Below are 25076 nucleotides of genomic sequence, written 5' to 3' on the forward strand. Positions count from 1 at the left end.
TGATTTCTAATAGGGGTTTTGAGGTGTGGCTGTACATACAGAGTGACACAACATTATTGATTAGAATACAAATCCCTCATACAGTATAACAATGAGTTATGGATGAAAGATTTCACAATCAGTTAGGCTGAAAGGAGCTGTAGCCTACTGTACATCATGACAGTACTATGTATGTGAATGGAATAAACGCCAATTGACAAACAGAGCCTGACCTCTGCTCCATGTCCTTGTTAGGCCAATGATTGACTGATGACTGAAATCTATCTATTTGTCTCACTGACATGGTTTAAACGACACAAAACGTATCCCACTGGTGAGTTTGTACGCACTGCTTGACAGTGCTGCATCATGGACCTGTACAAAGCAGTGTTGCTAGGCTTCCTTTTCTCTGCAGGTAAGACACAGCTGGCATCATTTTACACATTTTAAGTTGAAGTGAACTGAAGGACTCCCACACAGTGTTTATACTTGCAAATTGAGCATTTATTCACAAATGAGTCCTATCTGTACACTGAAGTTTTGTGCTAGGTTCCTGTGTTTATGAATTTACTTTAGGTGTGCTTAGTTCTTTAATCTAATAATTTGGTAAGATTATCTTCTGTCAAACTTTAAAACTGTATTCTTCTTCTTACTGTGTAATTAATCTTGCAGATAGGCCTACTGTACAGAGTATTGTAACTCATTAGTAGCCTTTATAAACTGGGAGGTTCGAGTCCTGAATACTGATTGGCTATACGGGGCGATTTACAGGAGCAATTAAGGTTAAGTGCCTTGCTCAAGTGCCCATCGACAGAGTTTTCACCTCGTCCGCTCAGGGATTCGAACCAGCAGCTTTTCAGTTACTGGTCCAACCCTCTTGAACGCTAGGCTACCTGCCACCCTCATCATTTATACTGTATATCCTATGTGTCCATATTCTACCACAACCAGTTTAATTACTATTCATAAACTAGGTGGTTCGACCCCTGAATGCTGATTGGCTGACAGCCGTGGTATATCAGACGTATACCACGGGTATGATAAAACATTTATTTTTACTGCTCTAATTACGTTGGTAACCAGTTCATAATAGCAGTAAGGCACCTCTGGGGTTTGTGGGTTATGGCAAATATACCACGGCTAAGGGCTGTGTCCAGGCACTCCGCGATGCGTCGTGCATAAGAACAGCCCTTAGCTGTGGCATATTGGCCATATACCCCTCGTGCCTTATTGTGCTAGATTTACTGCTGTATAATAAGTAGGCTACTGTGGAAGAATGAGTAAATACAATACGTTTTGCACTGTATTTAAGAGTAAAAGGAACAATGTTGTGTTAAAACACTGTTCATTACACAAACATTTCTATGTATTTCTCTTAGTTGTAAATGGTTTTGAAATAACTTGTTTTTTTTTGTCTGTGGTGTATGTCCACTCCACAATCTGTCAATATACCTTCATGTTGCAACCTCTATCCTATAGTGGTCTTTAACAGCAGTTTAGCCCTGAAACCATTGAGTTTTAGCTTTGCATCACAGAGCAATTGTAAGCAAATTCAGTCTTACTAATTATTTCTTATCTGTTTGTCTATTCAGTCAGTGCGGGTATCCTGGATGAATATGCAAAAACAGAGGGCGCCCGGATTATGTCTATATTGAAGAGGGAGTACTCAGTAGGCACGGTCCTAGAATGTGCCATCAAGTGTAATGCTGAAACAGCTTTCACTTGCAGGTAACTTAAGGCTTATGGCCATTACATGAACAGCGATAATGATTTACACATGAGTTACATAGTCAGATTTCATTCTGAATGTTTCTTGGCAGGTCCTTTATATACATTGAAAAGGATCAAGAATGTATGACAATACCTGCAAACACCAAAACAGAGCAGGTTCTGAGAAGAACCAGCACAGCTCTCTACGAAAAGAAAGGCAAGTCCTAAAAGCCTTTCAGATTCTCTCGTTAAGTAGCTAGGCCTGAAAGGGCTTCCTATCATCATGAATGCATAATGATCTAAATGTAGGACTGTGAGTTTCATGTGATTGTATTAGTCCACATTATTTTCGGTTAATATTTAGCTAACCTCTGCGGAGAGTCCAGTAAGAGGTTTGGACTGTGTCTGTAAGCAAACAGAAGAGGTGATGCAGATTATCTAAACAACCCAGTCCAATCAGTCCTTCAGTGGGAGGTACATACGGTATATCAAATACATACTGACCATATATGACAACGTCTCAGATAGTAAAGGCCTGATGATGCTTTTTGATTACCCAAGAGGGGTGTTTAGTACATTGCTGAACTTGCCTAATTAAATCTCAAAGATTATTAACCAATCCACCCACCTACTACTGTGAGACATGCTATTCTATGTCTTTATAGTGTACTTGATGGAGTGTGTGAATGGAATCGGTATGGACTACAGAGGAACGAAGTCCAAAACAAAATCAGGGAAGAAATGCCAGAGATGGGCATCAAAATACCCCCATAACCCCAAGTATGCTCACACACACCTACAATATTTCTCGTATTCCTATAAAGTATTTTATTTACATATTATTGACTACAAGCAACTTGTGTGGTTAGATTTCTTTGCAGCAGAAGTAAATTCACAGAATCATTCCCACAGCATGACCCCTTCAACACACCCCAATGCCGACCTGGAGTCCGACTTCTGTAGAAACCCAGATGGCGACAGCAAAGGACCTTGGTGCTACACCAGAGACCCTGAGACCAGGTGGGAGACCTGCAACGTCCAGGACTGCAGCGGTACCCTTAATATCTTGTTATTTCCCCACTGCCAATAAGATGATCAAATAGCTGATGTCATGTTGGTATAAAAAGTTAAAATCCCAAAAGCAGATTACACTCTTAGAAACAAAAGTGCTATCTAGAACCTAAAAGGGTTCTTTGGCTGTCCCCATAGGAGAACCCTTTGAATAACCCCTTTTTTTTGGTTCCAGGTGGATCCCTTTTAGGTTCCATGTAGAACCCTTTCCACAGAGGGTTATACATGGAACCCAAAAGAGTCCTACCAAGACACAAAAAGGGCTCTGCTATAGAGACAATTCAGTGTATACATCTTTAAACAAATAGTTGACTCGCTTTCTTAGTCACTTTTCTTCATCATAACATCACTTTGTTAATACAGTAGGTGTAATTTGGAAGTGTTTTACTTCTAAAGTGCTGTTGTTTGTCCCACAGAGGAATGTATGCACTGCAGTGGTGAGGACTACAGGGGAAAGATCTCTACCACTGAGAATGGTTACACCTGCCAGCGCTGGGACGCCCAGAAACCTCACAACCACGGCTACAGTCCCAGCGCGTAAGAGACTTTACTGTCTCTCTCTCTATGTAATATTGGATAAATAGGAAAAGGGGGATACCTAGTCAGTTGTACTACTGAATGCCTTCCACTGAAATGTGTCTTCTGCATTTAACTCAACCCCTCTGAATCAGAGAGGTACAGGTGGGCTGCCATAATTGACATCCAGTCTTCGGCACCTGGGGAACAGTGGGTTAACTGCCTTGCTCAGATGCAGAATGACAGATTTTTTACCTGGTCAACTTGAGGATTCGATCCAGCAACATTTCAGTTACTGGCCCAACGCTCTAACCACTAGACTACCTACAGTTTATGTTTACCCATGTGCTCCTTCATCTGCCCCTCTTGACCTCTTCCTGTGTCCCTTTCCCTGTCTCTCTAGTCTTCCTGAGAAGTACCTGGAGGAGGACTACTGTAGGAACCCAGATGGGGACCCCAAACCCTGGTGCTTCACCACCAGCCCCTCCAAACGCTGGGACTTCTGCTCCATCCCTCGCTGCAGTGAGCTTTCACCCTATCTTTTCTATCTCTCCCCTGTCCCCTCTGCCCACCATGACCCTACTAGTGACTGCCATCCAATTAATGTATTTTAGTCTTTTCCCTCATTGGTCTCCCATCTACCTTTTGGTCAAGTTGTTTTTCTACTCCGCATTGTCATCGTCTCACCACAAGAGGCCAATATAGCACCTTCTCACACCACGTGTAAATCAATTGTTGTATGTGTACCATAATCATTTAACTTAATTATCCGATTAGTCCAAAATATTTTTAAGCAAAATTCACTATTTCATTTTGACCATACTTGTTCACATATTGGTTGTTTGTGTCAGTGAATTTCTCCGTTATTATCGAGAGGCTTTTCTATTTCTTGATTTCAAACACGGTCTTTTGCACATTTTCGTTTGTCGTAAAGTAGACTTTTTGAGACATGAATTGTGTATATGTGCCATTCAGAGGGTCTTTGAACAGGGTATTAGCTGTGTTTTTCATGCTCAACAGTTTCCCGTGTGTATCAAGAATGTTCCACCACCCAAAGGACATCCAGCCAACTTGACACAACTGTGGGAAGTATTGGAGTCAACATGGGCCAACATCCATGTGGAATACTTTTGACACCTTGTAGAGTCCATGCCCTGACTCAATATTAGGAAGGTGTTCCTAATGTTTGTTATACTCAGTGTATATTATTGTCATATGCAGCAAATGTCCCAGCAGAATTTTTACACACTATATTCTGGTCTTTCCATTTACTGTACTTTTATATAGACTGCACTTTCATGTTTGGTTTCATTGACTCTCCCCTTTAACTCCCCCTAATTGACCAATTTGTAGCTACAACTTTCGAGTCTGTTGGAGAAGATCAGCTTGAGCAAAGTGAGGTGTAGAACGATAATAGGTTTTGTGCGATCAAGATTTTGTGCGATCAAGATTCGCAAAGCTATGTTTTTCCTGGCTCAGGTGATACCTCGCCCAAACACACGATCACAACCAGACATTGATTGATTGTTTGAAGACAACTTGTGTCAATTACAGAATATTTCCTAGGATTATCTACCTGCAGCAACACTTGCAGGATAATGCTGGAAATACCAGTAAAAGCACAGTGCCTCATTTATGGAGCAAAAAGCAGGACCCTCCCCATGACCCCTGCTCTTTCACATAAAAATAATTCAAACGTGTTTACTCACTCTCCCTTCTCTCTCCCTTCTCTCTTCCTCTCCCCTAGCTTCTGAGCCTCCCACAGTGGTGGAGGAGCTCACCTGTAGCACAGGCGACGGCGGTGCCTACAGGGGAACTGTTGCCGTGACAACGTCTGGGAAAGCCTGTCAGGTCTGGGCAGCTCAGACGCCCCAAAAGCACAACAGAACTCCAGACAACTACCCATGCAAGTAAGATCAACCCACAGGATTGGGCAACTTGTTTTTACTTAAACAAGAGCAGAGCATTGCATTTGTCAGTGTTTTAATGTCTTGAAGATGCAGACTGACTGTGACTTAACCAATATGAGTGGTTGTTTGTGTTCCTGTCAGAGGCCTGGACCTGAACTACTGCAGGAACCCAGACAATGAGAGGATGCCCTGGTGCTACACTACAGACCCAGAGACACGTTGGGAGTACTGCAAGGTGCCTAGCTGTGGAGACGTTCCTGGACCAGGTCACTTTACACTGTCGTGTGATGATGATGATAATGCATTGGATTTATATAGGGTGCTAAAATTGCTATACACTAACTACATAATGAAACTCATATCATCCACTATCAATCCATACATCCTACATTTTTCACCAAAATTAATATTTGGTTAACAGGGTTCATATTATTTTTGATGTTCAGATGACGCAGCTCCCACTCCAGCTGAGGAAGACTGTTATGTGGGCAGCGGGAGTGAATATCGTGGCATGGTGACAGAGACCATCAGTGGGAAGAAATGCCAGTCCTGGAGCTCGATGACACCTCACAGTCACAAGAAGACACCTCAGGACTTCCCTAAAGCGTGAGGCCTAGAGCATGGTCAAATATAATCTCTATCTAGATCATCTGTAACTTTATTTCTGTATTCTACTATCTGGTCATTTAAAGTAGAAATGGGGGGAGGGGGGGGGGGGGGATCAATGAAATTGATTCTATGACGCCAAGTATCAAGTGTGTTTTATATATATATACACAGTGCATACAGTTGAAGTCGGAAGTTTACATACACCTTAGCCAAATACATTTAAACTCAGTTTTTCACAATTCCTGACATTTAATCCTGTTAAAAGTTCCCTGTCTTAGGATCATCAATTTATTTTAAGAATGTGAAATGTCAGAATAATAGTAGAGAATGATTTATTTCAGATTTGATTTCTTTCATCACATTCCCAGTGGGTCAGAAGTTTACATACACTCAATTAGTATTTGGTAGCATTGCCTTTAAATTGTTTAACTTGGGTCAAACGTTTCAGGTAGCCTTCCACAAGCTTCCCACAATAAGTTGGGTCAATTTTGGCCCATTCCTCCTGACAGAGCTGGTGTAACTGAGTCAGGTTTGTAGGCCTCCTTGCTCGCACACACTTTTTCAGCTCTGTCCACAAATTTTCTGTAGAGTTGAGGTCAGGGCTTTGTGATGGCCACTCCAATACCTTGACTTTGCTATCCTTAAGCCATAACTTTGGAAGTATGCTTGGGGTCATGGTCTATTTGGAAGACCCATTTGCGACCAAGCTTTAAGTTCCTGACTGATGTCTTGAGATGTTGCTTCAATATATATCCACATAATTTTCTATCCTCATGATGCCATCGATTTTGTGCAGTGCACCAGTCCCTCCTGCAGCAAAGCACCCCCACAACAAGATGCTGCCACCCTTGAGCTTCACGGTTGGGATGGTGTTCTTTGGCTTGCAAGCCTCCCCCTTTTTACTCCAAACATAACGAAGGTCATTATGGCCAAACAGTTCTATTTTTGTTTTATCAGACCAGAGGACATTTCTCCAAAAAGTATGATCTTTGTCCCGATGTGCAGATTTTTATTGTGGTTTTGGAGCAGTGGCTTCTTCCTTGCTGAGCGGCCTTTCAGGTTATGTCGACATAGGACTATATACAGTATATTGCTGTGGATATAGATACTTGTGTACCTGTTTCCTCCAGCATCTTCACAAGGTCCATTGCTGTTGTTCTGGAATTGATTTGCACTTTTCGCCCAAATTACACTCATCTCTAGAAGACAGAACGTGCCTCCATCCTGAGCGGTATGACGGCTGCGTGGTCCCATGGTGTTTATACTTGCGTACTATTGTTTGTACAGTTGAACGTGGTACCTTCAGGCGTTTGGAAATTGCTCCCAAGGATGAACCAGACTTGTGGAGGTCTACAATTTTTTTTCTGAGGCTGATGTCAAGCAAAGAAGCACTGAGTTTGAAGGTAGGCCTTGAAATAAATCCACAGGTACACCTCCAATTGACTCAAATGATGTCAATTAGCCTATCAGAAGCTTCTAAAGCCATGACATAATTTTCTAGAATTTTCCAAGCTGTTTAAAGGCACTGTCTTCTTAGTGTATGTTAACTTCTGACCCATTGGAATTGTGATATAGTGAATTATAAGTGAAATTGTTGGAAAATGTACTTGTGTCATGCACAAAGTAGATGTCCTAACCGACTTGCGAAAACTATAGTTTGTTAACAAGAAATTTGTGGAGTGGTTGAAAAACAAGTTTTAATGACTCCAACCTAAATGTATGTAAACTTCCGACTTCAACTGCATATTTTGGGGGGCAACTGCAAGCAGATACATAAAAGCGTTCATCTGACTTCGGGGAAGAAGATAAAGGACCTCATTGCCAAAATCCTAAAGTATCCCATTAACTTAACTAGTGGTAGTTGGCTGTACCTGCTCAAAACCTCAGGTATTTCTCCTTCTCTAGATTGATCTTCTTTTTAACTGGTGAGCCAACATGTTTTCAGCACTTTTATTACCATGACTGATCATTTTGTAATGGCTCTCTCTTGTCCCTCTGCAGCAGACATGGTGAGCAATATGTTTGGAACATCGAATCGCAATAGAATTGCAGTATTGAATCGCAGTACATACAGAATCGTGAGAATCGCAAGAATCGTATTACATATTGTATTGGCACCTACACTACCGGTCAAAAGTTTTAGAACACCTACTCATTCAAGGGTTTTTCTTTATTTTTACTCTTTTCTGCATTGTGGAATAATAGTGAAGACATCAAAACTATGAAATAACACATATGGAATCATGTAGTAACCAAAAAAGTGTTAAACAAAATATATTTGAGATTTGAGTTTCTTCAAATAGCCACCCTTTGCCTTGATGACTGATTTGAACACTCTTGGCATTCTCTTAACCAGCTTCATCTGGAATGCTTTTCCTACAGTCTTGAAGGAGTTCCCACATATCGTGAGAACTTGTTGGATGCTTTTCCTTCACTCTGTGGTCTGACTCATCCCAAACCATGTCAATTGGATTGAGTTTGGGGGATTGTGGAGGCCAGGTCATCTGATGCAGCACTCCATCACTTTCCTTCTTGGTAAAATAGCCCTTACACAGCCTGGAGGTGTGTTGGATCATTTTCTTGTTGAAAAACAAATGATAGTCCCACTAAGCCCAAACCAGATGGGATGGCATATCCCTGCAGAATGCTGTGGTAGCCATGCTGGTTAAGTGTGCCTGTGGTTCTAAATAAAGTAGTTAACACTGCGGATAACACTGCTTGTGATTTTAAATAAATCACAGGCAGTGTTACCATTAAAGCACCCACACACCATAACACCTCCTCCTCCATGCTTTACAGTGGGAAATAGACATGCGGAGATCATCCGTTCACCCACACAGCGTCTCACAAGGACACGGCGGTTGGAACCAAAAATCTTCAATTTGGACTCTAGACCAAAGGACAAATTTCCACCGGTCTAATGTCCATTGCTCGTGTTTCTTGGCCCAAGCAAGTCTCTTCTTCTTATTGGTGTCCAGCAATTTGACCATAAAGGCCTGATTCACACAGTCTCCTCTTCTGAACAGGTGTTATTGAGATGTGTATGTTACTTGAACTCTGTGAAGCATTTAACTGGGCTGGTAACTCTAACGAACTTACCCTCTGCAGCAGAGGTAACTCTAGGTCTTCCATTCCTGTGGCGGTCCTCATGAGAGCCAGTTTCATCATAGCGCTTGATGGTTTTTGCGACTGCGCTTGAAGAAACTTTCAGTTTCTTGAAATGGTCCACATTGACTAACCTTCATGTCTTAAAGTAATGATGGACTATCGTTTCTCTTTGCTTATTTGAGCTGTTCTTGCCATAATATGGACTTGGTCTTTTACCAAATAGGGCTATCTTCTGTATACCATCCCTACCTTGTGTTGTGACAAGGTAGGGTTGTTATACAGAAGATAGCTCTATTTGGTAAAAGACCAAACACATTAAGGAAAGAAATTCCACAAATGAACTTTTAACAAGGCACACCTGCTAATAGAAATGCATTCCAGGTGACATGAAGCTGGTTGAGAGAATGCCAAGAGTGTGCAAAGCTGCCATCAAGGTAAAGGGTGGCTATTTCAAGAATCTCAAATATATTTGGATTTTTTTTAACACTTTTTTTAGTTACTACATGATTACATATGTGTTATTTCATAGTTTTGATGTCTTCACTATTATTCTACAATGTAGAAAATAGTCAAATTAAAGAAAAATCCTTGAATGAACAGGTGTTCTAAAACGTTAGACCGGTAGTGTAAGTATGATGATAATATCGTATCGTGAGATCCCTGGCAATTCCCAACCCCAATTTTAAGCCAAACAAGGTAATGTGTCATTATTCAATGTCTGAGGACATTAGATGACATGTCTTTTACCTATGTTTCACAGCGATTTGAGAAGAAACCTGTGTAGGAACCCTGATGGAGACCGTGCTCCATGGTGCTACACCACTGACCCCTCTGTTCGCTGGGAGTTCTGCGCTGTGGAGAAATGCCCAACGCCTCCCAAGCCTACTTCTAAGCCTGACAAACCTGACAAGCCTGACAAACCTGACAAGCCTGACAAACCTGATCAGCCCAAACCAACACCCGATCAGACACCCTCAGCTGGTCATCCTTTTTAATCCTTTAATCCGTTCATTCAATCTACATTGTCAATGTTCAGGGGAGCAATTGATTATATTATATACTGATATCGTTTTCTGTTGACGTTCAGATTGCAAGGTGGGCAATGGGGGGACATACAGGGGTCCTACTTCTATGACTATGTTGGGTGTCACATGTCAGAGGTGGAGCTCCCAAAGCCCCCATCAGCATGCCAGTTTCAACCCTGAATCCCACCCTGACAAAGGCCTGGAGTCCAACGTAAGTCCATGGAATTTAGATGTACTGTATTTAAAGGCTCTTTTTGAACATTTTAATTGAAAACAATCACAGTAAGCTACTTAATTGTTACCCAGAAGTTATTTGATATTGAGCTGCATTGGGCCTTTAAATAATGTCAAACAATACTGTGGAAGTACTGCATATGATAGAGGTGACATTTGGGAAGATGTACTTCAATTAATTTAGCGTCTTTTTTCACTGTTAGAATTGCAGAAACCCTGACAATGACGTGAATGGACCATGGTGCTACACCACAGACAGAAGCAAAAAATGGGACTACTGCCAAATCCCAGATTGCGGTATGTGGCCTACATTGAGATACAGTTTCTGTTAATCATTATACATATGGCTGTGCTGAAACAAACATGTTACATCCAGATAAATTTAGTTACTGTGTACATGGTAGAATGCACAAATAAGACTGTATTTTTGCTCTTCAGCTGGCTTGAAATGTGGGCAGCCGGTTACAAAACCCAAGAGGTGTTTTGGTCGCATCGTTGGAGGCTGTGTGTCCAAACCCCACTCATGGCCCTGGCAGATCAGCCTGAGGACCAAGTATGGAGGATAGCATCCCATTCCCTTTCACAAATTGTATTAATGTATTGATATTTCCATCCAGACAGATAAAACAATATATCTCTTGGATAACTAACTTCTTCACTCTTCTGTCTGTCCTCCTAAAGCACTGGTGTTCATTTCTGTGGGGGAACTCTGATCGCCCCTCAATGGGTCCTCACTGCTGCCCACTGCCTGGAGAGGTGAGAGAGCAGTCCGCATTAACTCAGTTGTTTTGAGGTTTATTACTCAATAAATGTATACCAACAAGAAGAGCAGCTGTACATATACTGTGTAGTAGTGGCTGAGTGATAGCCTCTTACACAACAGAGGAAGAGCATTACTTTTTAGTAATGTTTACTGTAAGGCCCTAATTATGGATTAAATAAAAGTTTGTCTTTCTATGTTTGTGCATACCAGATCAAAGAGGCCATCTGCCTACAAGGTGTTCATGGGAACCCAAACAGAGAGAGCAAATGAAGTGACCAAGCAGGAGCGTAACCTGGAGAAACTGATCCTGGGACCTGACAGGACAGACATTGCACTGCTGAAGCTAGAAACGTGAGTGAGGCCAGAAAAACTAAATAAAATGTGTCACATTTGTCTTGCTGTTTGGAAGTCAGAGGCTGTAAAAACACTTGTGTGATTGGTTGCAGCCCTGCACTCATAAATGACAAGGTTTTACCAGCATGCTTACCCGAGAAGGATTACGTGGTACCACCTGGAACAGAGTGCTATGTGACAGGATGGGGAGAGACACAAGGTTCAAGAGTTATGCATGTTTTTTTACCCTTGTGATTTCTCTCATAACATTAGACAGAATTAAGTAATTCTTCTGTTCAGGACTCCATTACTTTTGTTGTTGCAAATGTAGCAATTATTTTCTATATTTTCTGACATGAAACATTGATCTTTGTGTTGGTAGGAACTGGTGGAGATGGGCTCCTCAAGGAGACGGGCTTCCCTGTTATAGAAAATAAAGTGTGTAATCGTCCTGCCTACCTGAACAACAGAGTCAAGGACCATGAGATGTGTGCTGGGAACATTGAAGGGGGAACAGACAGCTGTCAGGTATACATGCTCAGCAACAACTAGTAGTCATTCAATATCAGTGAGGACTGTGTGGTTGGTTGTAAACTGCAGTTTCCACAGTGATTTTAAACATAACTGTTTTAGAGTGATGATGATGTTTTTGACCTCTTCCAGGGTGACAGTGGTGGCCCTCTGGTGTGTCATGCCCAGAACAGCTTTGTCCTCCAGGGAGTGACATCCTGGGGTCTGGGCTGTGCCAACGCCTTGAAGCCAGGAGTGTACGCCAGAGTATCAAAGTTTACGGATTGGATTAACAGTCAGATGAAGATTCATTCTTAACTCCCTACTCTCCATAATCTGGAGAAATGTGTCATTTGAACCACAAATCTAGCTTTGTTAAGAATTGAAAGTACAAATTAAATACTTGTGGTAAGTGTCAGAAATTGCAAGGTTCATTATTTTTGTTAAGAAAACTAAATAATTCAATTGTTTAGCAATGCAATTATGTTCTAGCCTGGAAGGAATGTTAAAAAAATAAAATTAAACAACTGACATTGTGTAGCAGATTGTGTGCAATTGGGAACTTGAATGGGAAACCTCTTTATTAAGTTCTGTCAGGTCAGTCAAAAATAAAAGTATAACATTAACACAACTGGGGTTATATTAACATTTGGGATAACTTGAGACAGTTGCAATTTAAGAATGAGAACATTTTCTCTCAAAACACTTACTTTAATGAGGAGATGGCCGGGTGTAACTCTTGTCGTCTGGAGATAGAGAGGAGGACCAACGAACAGTCCTGTAAGGTGCAACACAACACCACACTGAAAATAACCACCCACAAAACACAATGGTAAACAGGCTACCAAAATATGGTTCTCAATCAGGGACAACGATTGACAGCTGCCTCTGATTGAGAACCATACCAGGCCAAACACAGAAATAGCAAATCATAGACAAACTAACATAGACAACCCACCCAACTCACGCCCTGACCATACTAAAACAAAAGACAAAACAAAGGAACAGGAAGTGACACCCGGGATGTATAGTGAAACATATATTTAAATACCAAAATCGCAACAACAACAAAATAGGATTCACATCATGTTTTTGGAAACAACAAATGCAACAAACATATTGTAGGATGTAGGCTAAGCTACATAGATTCATAAATATGGTATAGGAGGAAGACCAATCAGAGGATTGTGGATTCTGTGTTGGTTGCCATGTTAGTGGGCAAGAGATTTGTCAGCTGTTGACTCTTCAGGTGGTTTTCTTTGTTTCTGATCACCAATGGAATATGTAAATTCATTCATATTCCCCATATAACTTTCTAAAATACAACTTAGTTTAGTTTGAACAATGTTGAAGTAATCTCACCTGTTTGGGAACTCAATGTCATCAATTGTCTCAGGAAGTGGAACACCTCTGGCCTCCAGCTACGAACGCTATTGCCCCTATGTGGTATGTACAACACAATATATGAACACATTGAGTTTTACCCAGCAATGGACTCAGGTGTATAAGCATCTTATAACAGGTTAATTAGTGTTTTAATCAGGTACCGAAGATGATGAGTGGCAGCTCCAGCCAGATGGCAGCCAGTCTGTAGAGCAGGAACGGGGCCACGATGCCACACAGAGTGGAGCACACTGACACAACGAGGTTCCTGAAGAAAGAAACAATTGTCGTATTTCCAAGCAATTTCCATACATTTTGTCCTCTCTTAGTTATTAGTTCTCCATTTTGAAATGCTACCTCTTCGTTTTGTATGTCCCCCTGGTTACACTTACCTGACAACAGTGTGGTATAATTCACTGTTCACAAACATCACCATATCAAAAGCCATGGTGATGCTCAACCGGCCTATGCGGGACAGAACTGTCTTGACCCATGACCCTGAAGTAACCTGTTAGAGAGAGACATTATGTACCGTATGCACTCTGCACATTAAATAAGATGGGGTACTGTATTAAATCAAATCTAATTTTATTGGTCACAATCGCTGAATACCACAGGTGTAGACTTTACAGTAAAATGCTTACGAGCCCATTCCCAACAATGCAGAGTTAAAAAGTAAGACAAATATTTGTCAAATAAAAAGGAAATTGTTACACAATAAACACAACGAGGCTATATACAAGGAGTACCAGTACCGAGTCAATGTGAGAGGTAGTTGAGGTAATACAGTATGTATAGGAGGGTAGGGGTGAATGCGACTTGGCAATCAAGATAGATAATAGTTACAGGAATTAAATTGCTCTATGTTTTAACACCCAATTAAAATTAAACACTCTGTCAATTCATGAGGATTTGTAAGACCCTTATTCTATAATAATGGACAGAGCCCAGTCTTAAAGTCAATCAGCAGAGTTTATTCACGAGAGTACTGAACACGATACAGGTTACCACAGGTTATAAACTGAAAATGACGTCATTAGTTCCAGTACCAACCCGTCTCTTCTCCCACCCTGGTACAAAGGCAGTATCTCAAGCCTTCCCACATCGTCTCCCTAACAATTTAATATAATTTATGAGCCAAGGTCTTCTTGTGTAGATAAGCATTCTAGCCAGTCTGAAGATATCGTTCATTCATTTCTACCAAGGAACAGACAGTCATTGTTCTAATTCTTGATCATATTTACACACAATAGATTCAGTACTAGGATTAAGAAAGAAAATTCATACATATACAGTAACATAATAGTATTCTGATTAGTACATATACAGTAACATAATAGTATTCTGATTAGTCAGTCCTGATTGAAATGTATACATAATTAGTCATTATTGATAAAAATGCCCTTAACAGATAATAAACAGAGTTGCAGCACTGAGTGTGAAGTGTGAAAGTGAGTGTGTGTAGCATGTGTGAGCGTGTGAAGCATCAATATGCATGTGTGTGTGTGTGTGTATTAGAGTGTTAGTGTAGTGTGTGAGAGTGTGCATAGAGCCAGTGCAAGGGAGTCAGTGCAAAACAATTAACCTTGTACTGTAGTGGGATAAATAGCTTGCTTGCTGTTTGGGGTTTTAGGCTGGGTTTCTGTACACTTTGAGATATCAGCTGATGTAGAAGGGCTATATAAATACATTTGATTTGATTTGATTTGATGTGCAGGAGAGCAACCTACTGGTTCAATAGAAGTGTCAGAATTAGGGGAGCTAAAATATTCCCTTAAATTTAAACATGTCTACCGTAACATCAAAATCGTTGCACTGGGTTGGTTGTAGGCACAAAAGATAACCCTTTATTAAGCAAAGAGACATGGGCAGGGCTCAATATCTTGCTTGATAAATTAAAGACACTCAGTCCCGTGGGTTCTGGGACCGTGTGAACGGTCTCCTCTGCCTCTGATAGTCGTTTCTTCTTACCCCTTCGGGTGCGGCATCTCGTCGATGCGCGTGCCTGAGGCCACCTCCGCCCTTCTGTCCGTCCGTCCAGTCTCTCGTTGAATAAAAAACTGGAAGCGGATGAGGCGCTGGTTGTAGAGCGTTGATCAGACTGGGGTGGATCGAAGTAAGCGGCACCCCTCCTGCGTCTGCCATGGAGAGGGGGAGCAGGACCTCCCTTGTCAGGGTTTCTCCAGAAGTAGACTTTATCCTCGGCCTTGTCTTTTTTGTCTTGGTTAAATTTTTTGCTTTTAAGTTCCTTTATTTCTGTTGACAACTTGTCCTGGAGCGCTTGGTTAGTTTTCATCAGTTCATTGAATATGCCATCATCATTAACAGCTATTTGTAGAGTTGTGCGTTTGTCTTTAATCGTGTTATCCATTTCAATAAAATCCTTCTTCAACTGGTCAACAATTAATGTCATTAAATCAATAGAGCATTTGTTCAGGATGGCACACCAGCGCTCACAGAAATCATCTGTGCGCTGTCCCAATGATGGTTCTTTTTGCCACCTGAGGCCCCGTGGAATATTGCCTTGACGCACATAATCACTAAGAGTGACTATATGTAGATGCATTCTCGTCTGGCGCTTAGATAAATTTAACAGTTCTTTCGAGAGGTCAGAATTACCTCCCGGCATGTCAAAAAGGGACTCCGAAACAAGGATCTTATCACGCTCCCTTTGGCTACATTCAAAGTAATCTTGTGACCAGTGTCAGGAAAATAATTATCTTTCGGCATCGTTTAAGAGTTTTTTTTGTCGGTAGGGTGCTGCTCTTTTGGATTTTGCTCTGACACGCACTGTCAACTGAGGGACCTTATGTAGATAGACAGGTGTGTGCCTTTCCAAATCATGTCCAATCAAATGAATTTACCACAGGTGGACTCCAATCAAGTTGTATAATCATCTCAAGGATGATCTATGGAAACAGGATGCACCTTTCGAGTCTCATAGCAAAGGGTCTGAATACTTATGAAAATAAGGTATTTCTGTTATTTTTCCGCTTTGGCATCATGGGGTATTGTGTGGAGATTGATAAGGAAAAATGTGTATTTAATCCATTTTAGAATAAGGCTGTAATGTAACAAAATGTGGAAAAGGGGAAGGGGTCTGAATACTTTCTGAATGCCCTGTATATGACGACAATATTACCAACATTTATTAAAAAAATCTGCAAATTGCTTTAAACACATGATAAAAAAAAACAAAGCGCACGATCTGAGAGGAAAATCATACTGTAACTAACGGATAAGTAAAACCAGGAGACATGGTAAAGGTGAAGGACATCCTTAATTCGTATTAGAGACAACAAATGAAACAAACAGGTCATTTTAACATAAAATAATAAAATACTGCTCATCACTACTTTCTCATACTTTCATCACAAAAACGTGAAGTTCCCAGGAAGGAATCAGACAGTCTCGGGTTCTTTGTTGGTCATCGTGGCGGTGGGTAAGAGCATTATCATCTCTTTCCTCCTCAGCTCTTTACTCCTCAGAGCTTTTTCTTCGCATCTGAGACGGTAAGAGGAACACATACATACACAATGAATAGACTGCTCACCGCTGACATTTTATTGAAATATTAACCTTACTGTTTGAAAGCATGATGTTTCAACACAGTCACTTGTAGAAATAATAGAAACTGATGGTTAGAAATCTCACTTTTCTGGAAACTCAATGTCATCGATGGTGTCAGGAAGTGGCACACCTCTGGTCTCAGGCAACAGCAAGACCAAAGCTCCAGCCAGAAACGCAAGGGCCCCTGTGTTGTACAACACAAAGAAATCACCATCAGCATATGAGTGCCTGCTTGTATCTAGAAAACATTCCCTAAACAGCTGTGCTTGAGGCTACATTAGCCAAAAGTATTAGTTTCAAGCTCAAGATATTAAGATACTGGCACAGTACATGATTCAACAGCGTTGCTGTGTTAAAATATTACTGACGCATGTGTATAATCATCTTCTAACATTGTAATTAGGTACCAAAGATGATGAGTGGCAGCTCCAGCCAGATGGCAGCCAGTCTGTAGAGAAGGAACGGGGCCACGATGCCTCCGATGTCACACAGAGTGGAGCACACAGACACACCCAGATTCCTGAGGATAGAAACAACTGTCGCTGTCTGGAATTTCAGCTTTAAACTAAACTTTCTGTTATGCGTAATGTCAGTATTCAGGGAAGGATTTTAATAGAAAAAAATAAATAGCTTCTATTCCTCAGGTCATTGACAAGTCATTGGAAGCCGTTTTTTTTTCAAATTTTGAATTGTTACTTCAGTTTACTTCCTGAATTGACTGCCTTCAAAAGCCCTGCGGGTTACTCTTACCTGACAAACGTAGGGTACAATTCAGTGTTCACAAACACCACCATCTCAAAAGCCATGGTGATGCCCAACCGGCCTATGCAGGCCACCGCTGTTTTGAACCAGAACATGGCTGTATGTGCGAGAAAGAACAATGAGAGAAAAGCGTAACACAAATTAAACCAGGCAGGTCATTGCCATTTGACATCGACGTTATCGTAGACTCACTCTCAGGGATCATGGCAGTAATGAAGCAGGCTGCTCCAGCTACAATGTTGGCTGTGGCAAAGGGAAGACGCCGTCCGATACGATCGATGGTAAAGAGGATGAGGAAGGCAGCAGGGAATTCCACCAGACCAGAGATGAGAAAGTCAATGTAGACATTTCCTCCCAGGATTCCTAGACGCATGATAAGACCCTGGTAGACGACAGCACTAGTGAACCTGGAAGAAAGACACCAGTTATTTACTGAGGGGTCTACGGTGGCTGTAAAGGAAATATTATAGTTGTGAGCTGTGACTAATAAGGCTATTAAAGTTCCAGTAATGTTCTTGCTGTTTGTCGAATAGATTTTACCAGTTGAAACTAAGAATGAAGGTGTGTTTTCTCATTTTTGGAGTTCTGATTAGGTCCATGAACGAGGCGGTTGAGGTATCGGCATTGTCGTCTCTCATCGTCTGTAAGTACAGTAGTATTATGTAAGTTACAATACAACCTACTTTACCATGAAATGGCATCTTTGAGTATCTGTAAGATACAATGGCCAAATGTGAGCCATTTTAAACTACATTTCAGTTACTCATTTCAGCCGTAATTTCTCACCTCAATGTTCTTGGAGAGGGTTTTCTTGTTTTCTTTCGCTATTGCCTCAGTGATCTCCACAGCTTTCTTTGCATTGTGCTGAGAGAGAAGCCATCTTGGAGACTCCGGGATAAACCTGGAAGCCAGAACAAAAAACTCATTATAAAAAGCTTGAAGACATGAAACATAAACTTAAATATACCTGAATATCTACAGTATGAGGCAGTTCCAGGTCTTACCAGTAGTAGGACAGGAAGAGGATATAAGGTGCAGTGATGACCACCTGCAACCAGCGCCAGTCTGTGATGAAGTAGGAGATGAGGGGCAGGATGAGAATTCCAACACTGAAGAACATCTGGTAGACGACTCCCACAGTCCTCCTGTACTCTACTCCTACCAGCTCAGTGACTGAGGAGAGGGGAGAGAAGCAGGGCATGAGGACAGGACCCCGAGAATACATAGGGAAAGTGAGGTAGCTTCTGACATGAAGCTGAAATATTATCTCCACAAGAGCAAAACTACAACTTGAAATGTAAATATTACACCTACAATATGTAAAACTACAACTTGAAATGTAAAATTAAAATTTTAGACATTGTTAAAGTAAGTAATGTTGTCTTACTCAGAACATATCCAGCCACCCAGCCTCCCTTGACACCGAAGCCATATAATGCTCGGAAGACCAGCATGGATACCCAATTTGGAGACCATGCCACAAGAATTCCAAAAATCCCATTCAAGAGGTTGGACACCAAGAAGCTCGCCTTTCTGCCAAATCTAAAATGAAAGAGAAGAAGGTAAATACGGGGATGTAAATTTCCATCTCTGCACATACAGCATTTCAGAAGTTTACTTCTTTGATTCAGGGTTCACTCTTTTAGCAAGTCCATTTCCCTTCACTTTGCTGTTTTTAAGTCCTTCTAAAAGTCAGTAAGACATCTGCACTGGTGGGATCTTCTGTCTGACCATCCACATAGACTTCCTTACCTGTCAGCTAGGTATCCAATGGCTATGCTCCCTACGAAGAAGCCCACGTTGAGTGTAGCCTGGTACATGTCCACCACCCAGGCATCAGCACACACCAGGTCAAACTGAAATGAACAAATAACTTGTACTGCCATCTTAATCTGTTCTTTGTTCTGACATCCAATTTAAATTAAATGTCTTGGAACATTTTCAGGAATATTTCATGGAGTTCTCACCTCTGTCACAAAGGACTGTCTCCCCTTGTAGTCATACTCCCATCCTTCCTTGCAGGAGGTCATGGGAGCTTTGCTGCGAAGGGCGTCAGTGAGGTCAGACTCTGGGTTGTCACATGTCAGACCCGTAGCATTCCAGTCCAGTTCATACTGCTCACACTGGCTGTGGACCAACACTCCTGAGGTGTTGACCACCGGGACCGTGATCTTTCTAGTGTCCATCAGGTTCCAGCCACAGCTCTTCCGGATCTGACTCACCCCTGAGTCTCTGCACCAGTGCTCTGGGGTGAACCCTTGGAATACAATACCTACGTAGACACCGGCCCATGGCATGGAGACCATGCATAGCAGGGCAAAGATACGCTTCTGCGATCGGCCGAACTTGCCCGCCTCCTCTAGGATGTCATCAAAAGTGTATGAGTACATGGTAGCAGTTATTTCGGTCTCAAAGACATTTGTGACTGCAGAGGGACCTGTGCAGGGTTTTTAACCGTGTGAAGACATCAAGGGTCCAACAGAGAAGTTGACCTTCGACCTACAACGCATTTTGACATATTCACTAGAGCAGGCTGCAGACATGGGGAACTTTGAACATCATTTTAGAATGATTAGCTATTGGTTTTTGGTAAAGTTTCCAATCCAATTACATATTCACTGATGGTCCATCACAAACCACAAAGGATATCCATTAGTTTTTATACTTCTCTTTGTTTACTTGCTTGATTACCTGGTCTTGGGGAGTTTTAGAAACAACAGGGTCAAAATAATGATTGGTCTTACAGCAATGTAGGCCCAGCTCAAGTTTGCCATGTGAGGCCTCAGTGATTTATTACAATAGGGAAACGTGTAGTGACTTAGAAACAAACAGTACTGGTGTACAGTACAGAGACTTCTGATGTTCTGTTTAATACATGCATCATGTGTTGAGGTCGAACGGTTGACCTTCAAAAAATCTCCACAATCCTGGAAGTGATAAATTATGTTACTCTTTAAACTGTCAGACAGCTGATCTCTTTATTTATTAAAATAATGCAATATTTTTTTTTACATTTGAAATATGAAAAACAGAAAAATGCAGTAAAACACATTTGAGAACATAACATACAAGAACAAAATCACCTCATCAGAATGGAGCTCAAGGAGCCCCTTCCCCATGTTTCGTACCCAAATAAATGAATCAAGCAGACGTGCTTTGGTGCTTACAGCAGAGCTAGACATGATGCAACAAGCATTACTCGTTGCATCATTACCACACAGGATGACTTTCTATCGCTCCAGAGAAGGTAAGTGCTCTTTCCCCATATCAAAGTACCCTTGTGCAGTTATGTCACAAATTCAATTCATGATCTTGGAGGTGTGGAAACATGAAAATAAATACAAAATGTGATTTAAAAAAAACATGGAAAGCTTTTTCTTCTGCTGCGGGGAGGACCACCTCGGCAAAACTTTTCTCCTATTAATAATGTGTACAAACCTTAATACCCTGAAAGGTGACCCATCATTTTTTGGATAAGGTCGCTATGTGGCCGGCCGCTTGCTACGGTGTGAATATTGGCTTCAACACTAGTGATAAAACACTGGCATTACAAATAAACTCTCCATCTTGAAGTCTGACTTGAAGTCCAGTCTAAGAGAGAGAACTTTGTCAAAGAATCATATAGTCAGACTTGTTAGTGAGGTGAGTTCCACTTCAAAAGCATTTTCTCATTACTGTTCTGTACCAATGACATTTATGAGACATTGTCCCAACTAAAGATACATGAGAGTAGAATTAGTGACTGCCTGTGTACATGTGGTTTGTGTACTGGTGTGTGTGTGTGTGTGTGTGTGTATATATATATGCCAACTGACAAATACTAAATTAATTTCAAATAATCCATACAGTGAGCTCCAAAAGTATTGGGACAGTGTTACACTTCGTTGTTTTGTCTCTGTAAACTTTGAATTTGAAATTATACAATGACTATGAGGTTAAAGTGCAGACTGTCAGCTTTAATTTGAGTGTATTTTCCCAAATACCATACCCCCAAGACATGCTAACCTCTCACCATTACAATAACAGGGAAGGTTAGCATTTTTTTGGGGGGTGTAATTTGTCTTTATTCACGATCCCGTCAATACTCTCAATAATCATGGTAGTATCCACATTAAATGTAGAAGTGTTGAGAAACATATTCTATTCTTACTTACAATAAAAGTGACTCCAAAATACATTATTACCATTCATTTCTATTGGGCAAAAAATAATCTGAAACACAACCAAAACAAACCGCAAACGCATCCAACAAGTTTGTAGAGCCATCGTGTGCTAGGAATATGGGACTAAACACTCAACTTTTGAATACTTTAATACACACAAGTGAATATGTCACAATATTTTTGGTCCCCTAAAATGGGGGGACTATGTACAAAAAAGTGCGGTAACTTCTAAACGTGCTGGAGTACTTAGCTAAAACAACAACAAAAATGTGTCCCAATACTTCATAACTCACTGTGCTTTCCAAGAAAAATACTCACACTGCGATTGCTGCTGTAACCCCATTCCATGGAGGGCCGGGTGCCTACGGACTTTCGCTGTCTCCCTTGTACTTGATAATTAAGGTCACTAATTAGTAAAGAACTCCCCTCGCCTGGTTGTCTAGGTCTTTATTGAAAGGAAAAACCCAGACACGATGCCTTCCATGGAATGAGTTTGACACCCCTGCAGTAGAGACTGCATGGGATCGATACTGCTGAGCAAGACTGAAAGGGGATCTCAAGCTCACAAATACATTTCATCATGGCACTACAGCTTTCCTTACTTCCATGTATGAGGTATAGCACATGCAGTTTGACAAAAAGGGGAGTTGTAGCTTGACAGAAAACTTCCCTTTTCAAATAAACTTAGGTCATGACTTTGACAAGGCAACATCTAGAACCCTCAAACTCATCTCTGGACCTTGAAGCTAGATCCACTGAATTCTTTCATTGTTCCCCTCTAAATCAGGGACTAATTTAGACCAGGTGGGTAGAAGAGAAAACCCAGGCTCTGAACTTCATAGGGTAAGAGTTGAATAGCCCTGCTCTAGAAGCAGAGTTAATGTTTAGCACTTAACAGATACAGCAACTAGCTGTGCCTGTGATGCATATTTGGTGCGCAATTACAAAACCCCATAATGATTTGAGGATCTCTGAATAATACAACCTAACAATCCTATTAACCATTTCTATGATTCATGAAATGAGCACCACAGTTTCCAGTCCCTTTTTTCCCCCAATAACTTAAGAGTTTTTTCATGCCCAAACCTTGCAAGGTTAGCAGTATAGAGATTCAACATGAAAATCAGTCCACAAAATTAATTTAAAATGTGAATAAGTGATTCTCTGGAAAATGCAAGTGACAAATTTTAAATCCATATATGCACAGTGTCTTCAGAAGGTATTCATAACCCTTGACTTCTTCCACATTCTGTTGTGTTACAGCCTGAATTTTAAATTGATTAAATTGAGACTTTGTGTCACTGGCCTACATACAATACACAATTATGTCAGTGGAATTATGTTTTTAGAAATGTTTACGATTAATTAAACATAACAAGCGGAAATGTTTTGAGTCAATAAGTTTTCATTTTCCATATTACATTCCCTTTGTGATTCTTCTGAAGAAGGCCATTGAAGTCCGAAACGTCAATCTTTTTAAACTTGTCCAATAAAACTCTATCGCACATTTCCCTGTCCAATTACAGTATGTATTTCATTTTCCAAAAATGTGCTAAAATTTCTAAAAACATGTTTTCACTTGATCATTATTGTGTATTTATAATCCATTTTGAATTGAGGCTGTAACAACAAAATGTGGAATAAGTCAAGGGGCATGAATACTTTCTGAAGGCACTTTATAACATTACCTATGTACATCAACTAAATCAAATAGTCCAAATACAATTATTTGATGAAAACACCATTTGTCATCAGGAAGGAATCAACTTTCTTTTGAAGAGGGGACAAAAACATATCTGCTCTTTAAAACTGTAAAACAGCCAACAGACATTCTGCATTGTTTTCTTTAGAAAAAACAACAAGCCTCTAAGGGTTTCTGCTTTCTTGCGTTGTCATCGTTGTGTAGAGACATTCAAAGAGAGAGGAGAGAAGAGGAGAGAGATAATAGTTTAGGTGGACAGGGGGAGGATGGAGAGTCCCTCACACTGTCAGCAGGTCCTCATCGCTGTCATACTGGGGGTTTTGTTGTTTCCTCTGGGTGGGTCTGTTGTTACGGCAAGGCTTGGCCCTACCCCTCCTGTCCCCGTCCCCCAGGAGCCCCACCAGGTCCTCGTCAATCTCCTCCTCCAAAAGGGCACTGCGGAGGGGCCCCGAGGAGCGGGTCCTGGATCCTGAGGGCCGCAGGGTGGTCCGGCCACCGAGGACGCAAACCCCGGGGACGGACAAGACCTCCTCCTCGCTGTCCTCCTGCTCTTCCAGGGAAAAGGAGCGTAGGGCGTCGGCATTGACGGGCTTGGTGGTTATGTGGCCGTTTTCCTGGTGCTCCTTCCCCAGGCGGGAGGACATGGCTGGGGCCTCAATCTCCTCCATTAGCCACTCCATCTCATCCTCCCCTCCCTCATCATCCATGTTCACCTGCAGGGACAGACAAGACAGACAGGGGTGAGATTTAGCACTGGGAACTCACCACACCAACAGTCGTGGCCAAAAGTTTTGAGAATGACACAAATATTCATTTTCACCAAGTCTGCTGACTCAGTTTGTATGATGGCAATTTGCATATACTCCAGAATGTTATGAAGAGTGATCAGATGAACTGCAAATAATTGCAAAGTCCCTCTTTGCCATGCAAATGAACTGAATCCCAAAAATAAATTTCCACTGCATTTCAGCCCTGCCACAAAAAGGACCAGCTGACATCATGTCAGTGATTCTCTTGTTAACACAGGTGTGAGTGTTGACAAGGACAAGGCTGGAGATCACTCTCTCATGCTGATTGAGTTCGAATAACAGACTGGAAGCTTCAAAAGGAGGGTGGTGCTTGGAATCATTGTTCTTCCTCTGACAGCCATGGTTACCTGCAAGGAAACACGTGCCGTCATCATTGCTTTGCACAAAAAGGGCTTCACAGGCAAAGATATTGCTGCCAGTAAGATTGCACCTAAATCAACTATTTATCGAGACCTTAGTGCTGCTTTTGATACCATCAATCACCACATTATTTTGGAGAGATTGGAAACCCAAATTGGTCTACACGGACAAGTTCTGGCCTGGTTTAGATCTTATCTGTCGGAAAGATATCAGTTTGTCTCTGTGGATGGTTTGTTCTCTGACAAATCAACTGTACATTTCAGTGTTCCTCAAGGTTCCGTTTTAGGACCACTATTGTTTTCACTATATATACACACATTTTACCTCTTGGGGATGTCATTCAAAAATATAATGTTAACTTTCACTGCTATGCGGATGACACACAGGAGTACATTTCGATGAAACATGGTGAAGCCCCAAAATTGCCCTCGCTGGAAGCCTGTGTTTCAGACGTAAGGAAGTGGATGGCTGTAAATGTTCTACTTTTAAACTCGGACAAAACAGAGATGCTTGTTCTAGGTCCCAAGAAACAAAGAGATCTTCTGTTGAATCTGACAAT

At 41.3% G+C, this 25076-nt stretch overlaps 3 protein-coding genes across 4 annotated transcripts in view; 1 reads left to right on the plus strand and 2 right to left on the minus strand.

The window, feature by feature from the left end:
- Window positions 1–270: 270 nt before the first annotated feature.
- On the plus strand, window positions 271–12301 carry plg (plasminogen). Its single transcript, NM_001124391.1, is given in 19 exon segments — window positions 271–394; window positions 1572–1707; window positions 1800–1906; window positions 2355–2469; window positions 2602–2741; window positions 3177–3297; window positions 3680–3798; window positions 5024–5186; window positions 5328–5452; window positions 5633–5792; window positions 9664–9884; window positions 9991–10139; window positions 10366–10459; window positions 10601–10715; window positions 10844–10918; window positions 11136–11276; window positions 11372–11478; window positions 11641–11786; window positions 11922–12301. Coding segments are annotated over 19 exon segments (2445 nt in total). The 5' UTR covers window positions 271–348; the 3' UTR covers window positions 12087–12301.
- A 1803-nt stretch (window positions 12302–14104) lies between these two features.
- Window positions 14105–20432, minus strand: slc22a2 (solute carrier family 22 member 2). Its single transcript, XM_021600433.3, has 11 exons — window positions 19451–20432; window positions 19236–19339; window positions 18871–19025; window positions 18488–18656; window positions 18270–18384; window positions 18024–18124; window positions 17676–17890; window positions 17472–17580; window positions 17129–17241; window positions 16806–16905; window positions 14105–16655 (listed from the first exon to the last, which is right to left on the minus strand). The coding sequence occupies exons 1-11, from the start codon at window positions 19871–19873 to the stop codon at window positions 16553–16555; spliced, it is 1707 nt and encodes a 568-aa protein (XP_021456108.2). The 5' UTR covers window positions 19874–20432; the 3' UTR covers window positions 14105–16552.
- An 18-nt stretch (window positions 20433–20450) lies between these two features.
- The window catches only part of igf2r (insulin like growth factor 2 receptor), a 38157-nt gene continuing 33531 nt past the window's right edge, over window positions 20451–25076 (minus strand). Inside the window, exon 48 of one of the 2 annotated variants that reach the window (XM_021600432.3) lies at window positions 20451–24061. In XM_021600432.3, the coding sequence (XP_021456107.3) occupies window positions 23627–24061 (435 nt within the window). In that variant the 3' untranslated portion in view covers window positions 20451–23626. Of the gene's footprint in view, window positions 24505–25076 lie in introns of both variants that reach the window. The other variant, XM_090232772.1, reaches the window with a different exon arrangement.

This window comes from Oncorhynchus mykiss, chromosome 4 (assembly GCF_057628025.1).
Source record: "Oncorhynchus mykiss isolate SJ-2025 chromosome 4, ASM5762802v1, whole genome shotgun sequence".
Lineage (NCBI taxonomy): Eukaryota > Metazoa > Chordata > Actinopteri > Salmoniformes > Salmonidae > Oncorhynchus > Oncorhynchus mykiss.

Bases quoted from the DNA above. Each gene is read 5' to 3' on its own strand.
- slc22a2 (XM_021600433.3), bottom strand. From the start codon at position 19,873: ATGTACTCATACACTTTTGATGACATCCTAGAGGAGGCGGGCAAGTTC. The intron at 18,385-18,487 runs GTAAGACCTGGA...TCTGGCTTCCAG, and splicing joins CTCTTCCTGTCCTACTACTG to GTTTATCCCGGAGTCTCCAA. The intron at 18,125-18,269 runs GTGAGAAATTAC...CTGTACTTACAG, and splicing joins CCCTCTCCAAGAACATTGAG to ACGATGAGAGACGACAATGC.